Source organism: Gavialis gangeticus, unplaced genomic scaffold, assembly GCF_001723915.1.
Source record: "Gavialis gangeticus isolate Ggan-Ray unplaced genomic scaffold, GavGan_comp1, whole genome shotgun sequence".
NCBI lineage: Eukaryota > Metazoa > Chordata > Crocodylia > Gavialidae > Gavialis > Gavialis gangeticus.
The window spans coordinates 88,992,422-89,003,560 of record NW_017729024.1 but is presented as its reverse complement, the minus strand read 5'-3'; the positions used below and the strand labels follow the sequence as shown (position 1 = coordinate 89,003,560).

At 45.8% G+C, this 11,139-nt stretch overlaps 1 protein-coding gene across 3 annotated transcripts in view; it reads left to right on the top strand.

The window, feature by feature from the left end:
- Positions 1-11,139, top strand: part of CUNH9orf3 (chromosome unknown C9orf3 homolog) — a 402,054-nt gene that overhangs the window by 199,875 nt on the left and 191,040 nt on the right. For all 3 annotated transcript variants that reach the window (XM_019517353.1, XM_019517354.1, XM_019517355.1), the window contains exons 8-9: positions 9,452-9,554; positions 9,656-9,763. In XM_019517353.1, the coding sequence (XP_019372898.1) occupies positions 9,452-9,554; positions 9,656-9,763 (211 nt within the window). The remainder of the gene's footprint in view (positions 1-9,451; positions 9,555-9,655; positions 9,764-11,139) is intronic.

Sequence of the window (11,139 nt, the reverse complement as noted above, 5' to 3'; positions counted from 1 at the left end):
CTAATGAACCCATGCTAGTTGCCCCTAAGCATGCACTCCCCTGCTTGCCCCTCGCAGATGTGCACCTGGATAATTTTCTCAAAGAGCTTCCTCAGGACCGAGGTAAGACTAACAGGCCTATAATTTCCTGGGTCCTCCTTCCTTCCTTTTTTGAAAATGGGGACCACGTTGGCCCTTTTCCAATCCTGTGGCACCTCGCCAGAGCACCACGAGTGCTCGTAAAGCCATGCGAGGGGTCCTGCAGTGACCTCTGCTAATTCCCTTAGCAGTCTGGGATGGAGATCATCAGGATCTGCTGATCTGAACATGTCTAGACCCACCAGAAGTTCCCTGACTAGGTCCTCACTGACCCTGGGCCTGACAGCATCTCCCCTGGGTCCGTCAAGGATCCTAGTGCGGGGGGATGACCTGGTCCCTGCTCAGAAAAATGGAGACAAAGAAATTGTTAAATAGGTTAGCTTTGTCATCTGGTGAGACCACTAGATTTCCAAGCGTGTCTTGCAGAGGCCCCACATTACCCGGAACCTTCTTTTTATCCTCCATGTATTTAAAAAAGGATTTCTTGTTATCCTTGATCCTTGTTGCTAGTCCCAGTTCCATCTCCACCTTGGCCTTCCTGACTGCCCTCCTACAATCCCAAGCAACGTAGGTATAGTCCTGCCTGGTGATGGCCCCTCCCTTTCTTTGGGCGTACGCCTCCTTCTTAGCTTTGAGACGTTCCTGGATGCTTTTGGTGAGCCATGGGAGCTTTTGAGCACTTTTGCCCCCTTTTATCCATGTTGGGATTGCCACCCTTTGGGCTTGGAGGATTGTCTCCTTCAGGAATGACTACTCTTCTTGGACTTCCAACTCCCCACCCCTCTGGGACCTCAGTGCCTTCCCGACTAGTCTCCTTAGTTCAATGAAATCCACCTTCCTGAAATTCAGGGCTGCTGTCTTGCTGCAGACCTTTGCCACCCTGTGCTGGATGGTGAATTCCAATAGGCGATGATCGCTATCGCCCAGGCGATCGAGCACCCACAGTCCCCTCACCAGGTCATCGCTTGTGGCCAGGACCAGGTCTAACAAGGCATTTCCCCTGGTGGGACTGTGCACCTCCTGGGTTAGATGGAGGTCCTGTAACACGGATAGGAACCTACATGAGCAGTCAGTCCTGGCTGACCGCTCTTCCCAGCAAATGTCTGGATAGTTTAGGTCATCCATGATGACCACATCCTTTGACTTAATTGCCACCGCAAGCTGACCTGAGAATTCCCAGTCTAGCTCTTCTCCCTGGTTGGGTGGTCTGTAGTAGACCCCCACCGTTAAGTCCCTTTCCCCCAACCCCCTTGTATTCTGACCCAGAGCACTTCAGTCTGCCCCTCCTCTGACCCAGTGCTGCTCGTTGAGGATGTGAATTGTTCTTTGACAAAGAGTGCCACACCCCCGCCTTTCCTCCCTGTTCTATCCCTCCTATACAGCCTATAACCCCTGACGTTCACCGCCCAGTCATGCGTTGGATCCCACCATGTGAGCCCCACTATGTCTGGGTTTGTGTTAGCTAGCAGGAGGGCAAATTCCTCCTGCTTATTCCCTATACTACTTCCCCCCTAATCCCAGGACTATCTGGGTCTCTTACCTGGGTATTTCTTGTGCTTGTCGTCAGTCTTGGCTGGGCTGTTCTTGTGGGCGACACTTGGTTTGGTGTTCCAAGGCTCCCTCTGACCTCATCCTCCCCTTCCCTCAATGAGCCTAGTTTAAAGTCCGCCGAAGGAGATCAGCCAACATGAAAGAGAACACATGCTTACCTTTGGGGGAGAGGTGAAGCCCATCCCACCCGAGCATGTCTCTCGTCTTGAAGTATGGGTCATGGTCCAAGAATGGCCAAAGCCTGCCTCAAGACATTTCCCGAAGGCGCAAGTTGACCTCTCTGATGCAGGTCTCATGGCGTTGTCCACATCTGCTCACTGGAAGGACAGATGAGAAGACCACCTGTGCCCCTGTCCCCTTCAGCTTGCCCCCCAGAGCATGGTAGTCTTTCATCAGATGATCTGGGCTTCTCCTGGGTGCATCATTAGTGCCCACATGAATTAGTACCGTGGGGTAGTAATCAGTGGGCCAGATAATGGCCGGGATCATCTCCATCACATCCTGAATCCTCGCTGTGGGCAGACAGGAGACCTCGCGTGTCAAGGGATCCTGGCGACAGATGGGGCCCTTTGTATCTCTCAGGATGGAGTCACCTATGATGAGCACTCGGCGTCTCTTCTTCTGGGTCAACTGGCCTCCTTCAGTCTGTTCAATGCGTGGAGCGGCCTCCTCTCCAGAGGTTTCCTCCTTTCCTTCCTCCTCCTCCAGTGTTGTCAGGGTCTCATACCTGTTCTCCAGTTGGACTGGGGGAACTGGTAGTGCACTGCCTCAAGCAGCCCTGGCTCTGGAGGGAACCTTCTGCCATTCTGCTGTGGAGGGCATCTCCCGGGGTGCTTCTCCCTTTGGTGGTTGGTCCTGCAGGGACAGTGTTTTATTTTGTCTTACCCCATCCTACCTTCTTGAAGTTCTACCTATTAGACATTCATAGATTCATAGACACTAGGCCCAAAAGGGACCTTGAAAGATCATCAAGTCCAGCACCCTGCCCCAGGGGCAGGAAGTCAGCAGGGATCATAGGATCCCAGCAAGATAAACATCCAAATGTCTCTTGAAGTCATTCAAAGTAGGTGCTTGAACCACCTCCGGCAGTAGTCTATTCCAAACCTTGGGGGCTTGGACAGTAAAGAAGTTCTTCCTTATGTCCAGCCTGAAACGGTCATGGAGGAGTTTGTGACTGTTCGACCTTGTCATCCCTTGGGGCGCTTTGGTGAACAAACATTCCCCCAGATCCTGGTGAGCACCCCTGAATAACTTATAGGTGGCCATCAGATCACCCCTGAGCCTGTATTTTTCCAGGCTATGAGTGCCATGGCTCTCAGCCTCTCATCATAAGGTCTGTTTTCCTGACCCCTGATCATGTGCATGGCTCTCCTCTTCACTCTCTCAAGCTTCTCCACATCCTTTTTTAATTGTGGAGCCCAAAACTGGGCACAGTACTCCAGCTGTGTCCTCACCAAGGCCGAGTACAACGGGAGAATGATGTCCTCGGATTTGCTTGAGAAGCATCTATGGATGCAAGCCAGTGTTTTGCTTGCTTTGCTAGCCCCAGCATCACATTGAAGGCTCATGTTCATCTTGTGGTCAATCATGACCCCCAAGTCCCTTTCATCCGTAGTGCTAACCAGTGTAGTACTGCCGAGCCTATAAGCATGCTGCAGGTTTTTCCTCCCAAGGTGGAGAACCTTGCATTTTTCAGTGTTAAACGCCATCGGGTTCACCATTTATATATTAACACAGCAATATATAAATGCTTAAATATTCATTGGGCCCAAGAGGGAGCGGACCTGTTAGTGTATTCACTAGGGTGAGGACAAGAACTTCTCCAGTGTATATGTACTTTATGCAAACTTGAATAGATTCAATGGGAGTGATAGACCACTTGTTACTTAATGGTTAGGGCACTCTTCTGAGAGATGGGAGACCTAAGTTCAGGTCCCTGCTCCAAATCAAGCAAGGAGGGAATTTGGACCTCTTATGTACAGTGTGTTCCAGGGGAGCATTCTAATCACTGGGCTGTAGAGGGGGACATGGCAGCAGCACTAACACTACCTACACCTTCTCTTCCTTGGTTTGTTATAGGCACCTAAGATTACTTCTGAATCTAGCCTGCAATTAAAATATTTCACTCTAGAAATGTCTAAGCATTTTCAGCATTTCCAAAATCCTTTAATTTTTATTTATTTATTTTTGCCAAAACTATTAATTGAATTTGACCCAGAATTTTGAATGATGTTGTGACTGTTCTGAAACTATTTTTCACCAAATAAGTGATTTGCTGAAAAAAATTCACTAGGCTTTTTTCAGGTCAAAACCCATCTGAACCATTGCCAGATAGAAGGGACGTGGATGGCATGAATTTTCCTATAAACATGATGGCCTTCTGAGTTACAGGCCTGCTTGTGTGTCACCCCTTCATATTCTAAGAAATTCCATAGAATAGGTTTTGACATTCAGTGCAATGGCAATGTACTACAGGAACATACAAGGAGATGTGAACTCATAATCCTTCTACCAAAAAGCTAAAATATTATGAACCTGGCATTGCCAACTATTTAATGGACAGTTGCTCAACCATGAGTGGTCACCGTGAAAGTAATGATTGGTGGGCCAGTTTACCAGCAAAGACAAGTCAGAACAAAGAATCAGAACTTTTTCTCTACAATGGAGTGAGCATGGGCATATTACTAGATGGATGCTTTCTAGCATAGAATCAAGACTCCCTTTGTGTTTTTTCCAACAGTTTCCCTGATTTTTCATTTTTATATCTGAGATCTGACAAGGGAGAGCCACACTCAGTTTTACTGAATCAGTCTATTTAATATGTTTTGTAGATAACTATTCAACCCCCCAGCCAGTTTTCAGAGTGCCTGGATCTGATATCACAGATCCAGATCCAGACTGCCCAATAAAATCTAGAGACTCTAATACTGAAGAATCTTGACTGCATGTTGGATTTAAAATAGAGGTATATAATAATTAAGGCACTAATATATTGGTTGCCTGTTGGATCGGCACCAATAAAAGGGAAATATACATTTATCAACCATTGGCTTTTTTTGGCTGTTGTAGCCAATAATATTTACCCATAATTATGCCTTCTGGCCAGGGCCCTGGACACCTGAGTTCCCACTCCCCCATGGGGCCAGAGCCCCTGGATGTCTGAGTTCCCTCAGAAAATGGCAGGTTTCCCCTTGCAGGTGAGCAGCATTCTAGCTTGCAAGGAGTCCTGCTTGAGAGCGAGACACAGGGGGCTCCATGTTTATGTGCATGGCTGCATTCATGCATGTGGCCATGAACACAGCTGGGCAGTGTAGAGAGCAGCTCCCTGCAGGTACATCTATAGAGGGGAAGGGGCATGGGGGAGTGAAGGGCTGTGGTGGTGGGCAGATTGAGACCCCTGTGGTGAGGGAGGGAGTGGGACCTAACCAGGGCAGTGCATGGGACCCCAGGACCAGAGCGAGGAGTGGGATGGAGCCATGGGCAGCTTGTCCAGAGGGAATGGGGTGGGGGGTGGCAGCTCCTTGCCAGTGCATGTATCCCATGAGGGAGGCATGTGCCCCCCCAGATTTGTGCATGGGGTAGATGCAAGCTGCTTCCTGTGGGCTTGGGGTTCTCTGGTCTGCTGCATTTGCCCTGAGAGCCCCATGCCATATCTGCACCTCCTGCCTACCCAGCACCAGTGGGGGCACTGAGTTGTGCCTCCCATTGCCAGGCAGGCAGGGGGCATGTGGCCAGCACAGGGCTCCCAGGACAAAGGCAGCAGAGCAGAAATCCCCGAGCCTTTTAAGTGGAGTGGAGTGGAGTGGAGTGAGGGCGGATACAGGCTGTATGCTTGGGGCTCTCTGTATGATTGGGGCTCTCTACTCTGCTGCCTTTGCCTGAGGAGCCCTGCACTGGCTATGTGTCCCCTGCCCACTTGGCAGTGGAAGGCACAACTCTCCACCCTGACTGTTGCCAGGGGGGCAGGGAGTGTGTGGTCAGCGCAGGGCTCCCAAGGGAAAGGCAGCAGAGCAGAGAGCCCTGAGTCCACTGTGAGCAGCTTGCATTTGCTTTGTGCACAGATCTGGGGAGGTACATGTCCCCGCCATGCCTGGGGGCCACCCCTCCACCCACATGCACCCTGGTCAAAGCACCAATGACTCTGTTCTGCTCCCTGCCCTACTGTTTTAACTGGAGCAAATGGGTTATCAAATAAATCGGCATCGGCTGATACGGTTAGGTAAAAATAGGTATTGGTCAAGAAAATCTTTATCAGTGCATCCCTAATTTAACATACAAAAAAACAGAACTCTTGGTTCCCAAATGATACCTTTTATTAGACCAACTGGGAAATCTCAAGAAAATTGTCCTTTTTTGCAAGCTTTCGGGATCAAAGTCCCTTCATCAGGCTCTGGGAAAAGTATAGATGGTACAAGATGGTGAAGAGTCCCCATAGGTAGGAAATAAACTTCATTTTTGCACAGAGAGAGCTGAAGCTGGAAGACTGTCCCTCTGGGTACATGAGAAAGTCTTTGTGAGTTGTGCTGAGTAGCTCTTTCGTGTGTAGATCAGGTAGAATTCCTTCCCTGGAGGTGTCAGATGGCAGGCAGGGAGGTCAAAAATCTTTCTTGTTTTTCTGCAATGAAGTTTAAAATCCAAAATCAGCTAAAATTCGGCATCTTCTGAAATTTTCCAAATTTCCAAAAAAGGACAATTTTCTTGCCATTTCCCAGTCGATCTAATAAACATTATAATTTTGGAACCAAGAGTTCTAGTTTTTCCTATGTCTTCTTATATCAAACCAACATGGCTACCAAGTGCACCCCTAATTTAAAACATTTTAGGCGCATCTACACATGCCCCTACTATGCCATTGTTACTGCACTGTCATTTAGTACTTCCAAAAGTGAATGTACTAAATAATGACACAGTAACAGCCTGCACTGCACAGTCTGCATGGTTATTTTATGCTGCAGCATAACTGTAGAGCTGCGCTCTACTGAGGGAGCATGGTAGCTGTGGCATCACAGTTTTTGACTGCCAACTCTGAAATCATTTGTCTTATAATCATAGTTAATCTTATACCGGACAGCATGGAAATTTCTCAAAGAACTATTACATATTTACTCCCTGACAGGAGAGCCTACTTCTGAATGAGATGCCAGTTGTATCCCTTCCAAGTGTCATAGTGCTTTTCTTTTAGTTTCTTTTAGAATGCTTCCTGTACCATCCTATCTTCAAGATTGTCTTTCCTGCTGGCTTTTCTTTAGATAGGCAGTCCAGTGAATTAACTCCATGTCCTTATATCTGAACCTCCTTATATGATGTTTCAGAGACAGTTTTGAGATCTTGCCCTAAATTCATCCCTACAGTTGTCTTGGAGTACGGTTAGGTACTTGTCTTACTGTTTTCTTCCTGAACACCATGCGGCACTGGGTAAAAAGAAATTATGTATTCTGGATATTTTAGGAGCTGTACTCAGAAGAATCTTTTGGGGTATCTCATAGTCTTTTAGCTGCAATACTTCTGATTCTTTGGGATATTTTATTACTGTTTATATAACAACCTCCACTTCATCCCAGTTTTTTAGAGTCTTCAACATGCAGCCTGCTGAAAAATGATGGCACTGAAGGATGGTTTTGATTGCTCTGATCTTTATGTCCTTGTGCGGGAGCATGAGGAGATAGAATGCATATGTGTTTTCCTATTGAAAACCCTTCAGAAGATCCCAATCTTGTGGGCATAAAGCTCAGGCACCCAGGCTGTATGTACACATTCAATTAATCTAGCAGAATTTTCCAGATTTGTTCTTCTGGTAGAGAAATTTACACAGTACCATATGTACAGACATTTGAATGCTGAGGCCCTGTAGAGTGGAGAGCTTGCTGTGCTGACACTATACAGCCAGGGGGGACCCTGTGCACACATCTCACTGCGATCTGTAGGCTCCCTTATTTTGCCTGGTGACAGATGGCTGCAATGCATAGGGCAAGCCTGCTTGGCTGACGCTGACTACCTATGGTCAGTCTGCGTTTCTGTGCAGTATGATGCAAGAGATTGTGAAGTGTGTGTGTTCCTCTCTCTGCTGGAGCAATAGAGTACAGTAAGCCACAGACTGCCTTTCTGGGGGCAGGGAGAGAGGGGGAATGCTGGAAGACTATGTTCTCTTCTGAGAGAAGCCACAGCATGTCCAGACCTTCACTCCCTGAGGAGAAACTCTCCTTGAAAATACTTGAACATCTGTACACCCTTGGTTTCTTCTAGGAGAGTAGCCACTCTCCCAGGAGAAACTAAATATCTGTACAAGACACCCCCAGTCACCTACAGTGAGATCCATACTACAGATAATGTCTTGAAGAAACGGATCCCAAGTTATGTATTTTTTCTTTCCCTCTTCTTCTTTGCTTATTGTTTAAAGTGGGACTTTCACTCTAAAAGCATAATACAGCACACTGAAGGGATGCTATCAAGGACATTACAAAATAAACAATGCATATACTTCCTTTTTCACAGTTAATTTCAGACTGCATGTTTGTTTTCTAATGATGTGAATGTGATACACACAGACACACACACACACACACACACACACACTCAGCACTCTTGGGCAAACCTGCAATAACAAACTATTATATAAGTGCAAGGGAGAAAAAGTCTTCTGTAACACAGAATCCTAGGTTTATTGACAGGTATTGACATTTGATCCCAAGTGTTGATCCTTTAGAGACCTGTGGATAGTAAGATATGAAGCAGCTAATATTGCTGCTGCCTCTGCTGTTGCTGTACTGTAGCAGGGGGAAAAAGTACTCTCCAGAACTGCTAGTTTGGCACTTTTCAGAAGTAGTAAATACACATTTAGAATCTAAGAGTTTTATTTCACAGGTATGTAGGTAGACTCCTAAGGGAGTCCTGTACTTTTCAGCCACCTGGTGACTTAGCTAGATACCATCTGGAAAGAGATTCTGAGAGGAGTGAGAATTAGTGGGCTCTTCAGTTCTGTGTGTCTGATATAGGACACACCATTTGCAGAGGAGGGAAACCATTTTTTTAATAATTTCTTCTTAATTTTCCCTTTATGGTTAAACTTATAGGGCTCTTAAGTATTTATAACACATGTAGATTTCTGACTTGCCTGTTGAGCTTCAGAAGTTGAAGATCCAGTTCTAAAATTTAAATTTGTTCTGGGTATTGCTGTCTGTCTAGATGAGAAACCCCAAGGCTGTGTGTGGCAGGCTCTCTCGTTCAAAATTTTGGTTGCTTGTCTTTAAACATGCACACACAATGACAAATCAAAGAAAAGACAAAATTAAAGTTTATACTGTCTGAAGTCTGTTACATGTAGATGAAAGAGGTTATTCATTCTTGCAGGTGTTGTCTTGTGAGCTGTTAAGCCAGTGCTCAGGTGTGAGAAGTGAAACTATGTAGCTGGGTGTAATGAGTTCAGTATTCTTTTTTCCCTTTTCCCCACTTCTCAAATATCTCCTGTTTTCCTCCCTTTATTCGTGAAGTGACACTGCTGTCCTATGTAGTATGTCTTAATGGAATGCCTAGCAGCATGATGTCATGTCTGGGAGGGAAGAGTGAGTACTGTTACACCAACTTAGCACTGACTTTCTGTGTAGTCTCAGCTGTTTGTGCAGCCACACACAAAATTGCATTAAAATGATGCAGATTACTTTTTACTTCTTCTTTTTGTAATAATTACATTTAACTGCCAACTCAGACAAAGTAGCACAGATTAATGCACTATGGAGGAGTGCCTGAAGATACCAAAGTTACTGTCATGTTTTGAAAGTTTGCGATGAAGCAGTTATTTATTCACTTATCCAACTTTTTTTTTTAGGCCCAAAAAAGAGAACACGGGAGAAACGAGTGAGTCTGGAGCATCTATTATCAAACATGGCCTTAAAGCAGAAAAAATCTTCATGCAGGTTCATTATTTGAAGGTGAGAGTGCTAAACTGACTTCTAGTCAAAGCTGCCATCAGTGTTAGAAACACTTCATTAAATAACAGTTTAATTGTTGTCTTCGGCATGATTTCTTTCAGGGCTATTTTCTTCTGCGATCTTTAGCAAGAAAAATAGGAGAGGCTACGTATTTTACATTTTTAAGAACATTTGTCCAGAAGTTTCATGGACAACTGATTCTCTCTCAGGTATTTGCTGGTTCATGTTTCCCATTTTTAGAAAATATATATAACTTTCTCTTATTTTCTCTTTTGACCATTTGAATCACTAGTGTTGGAAATGTTGTTATGGGCTGGAAAGAAATGGATTTCAAAATGGCAGTGTTTGAAAATGCTTGCATCTTACAGGATGCAGTGGAGAGCTGTGGTGGCACCACCTTTTCAATGTAACACATGGTCATAACTGGCAAATTAAATAATCCATGACAGTTCACAGAAGAATACGGTTCTTTCATGAGTGCTGATACTCTTGAAAGGTGCTGAGCACTTGTTATTGTAATTAAAAATTGTTTCTAAAGCACTTTACAGTAATAGTACTGGCCCTGGAAAGTTCAAAATTGCCTGGCATGCATCCCAGTCAGTGCACCTGATTTCTTACTTTTCCACTTAGGAGATCAGCAGATCTCTATCCTTTCCTAACAACCTTCCTTTTTCTGAAGGCAATATAATAAAAGGCTAGTGTTATAAAAACTTCCATGTATAGTAATTGTACATATGTTTCCTGCCTTTTCCATTTCTTTCTTTTGTTCTCATTTTAGTTTTGTGTTTTCAGGGACTTCTGGTAACTCCATAATTCATTTTTTCTTACCTGGATGGTTTCCTTCCCACCAAGTCAATTTTTCTTGAAGCCATCTCTCACCATACATTGGTGCACCTGTCTTCCTCATCACACCCTTTGTGCATTTTCTACATCTCTTTCCATGTTTCCACTCCCTGCAAACATACTCATCCCTTTCTGCATTGCTTAGGTGCTAGCCTCCTAATCCACAGGGAATGTATAGAATATGCTTGCTCTTTCATTCTCGGGACAGTTTTCAGGCTGCCCGTGGCCTCCAGCATCAGCAGTAAGCAATCATTCTCATTCCTTTGCTTTCTAGCTCATCTTCCATTTCTATAACCTTTGGGCAACCCTAAGGTTGTCTAGCATGGGAGGAGCAGTGGGCCTCGGATTTTTTCAGGGGGGTACATACTCTTACAGTGTATTTGTGAACCAGATGAGTTAAAGTTGTACATTGGCCAGATTGAGGCTTACCCCTAAAATACAGACGCACACACACATACATACTTATGAGTGTATAATTTAGGGGTGGCCAATTATTTCCGGCAGAGGGCCGCTTACCCAGTTTTGGCAAGCTGTTGAGGGCCGCATGGGTAGCCCCACCCCTTGACAGGTGCCCCGCCCCCTGGGGTCACCATCTTGGGACCAATGTCCCAGGGCCAGGATTGGTGAGGCCCAGAGCAGGGCGCAGGCTGGCAGGGGTCTGTGGAGCCAGGCTGGGCTGCACCAGCAGGGAGAGGTGGGAGCTGGCCCGGCTCCATAGAGCCCCTGCTGGCTGGGACCCTGT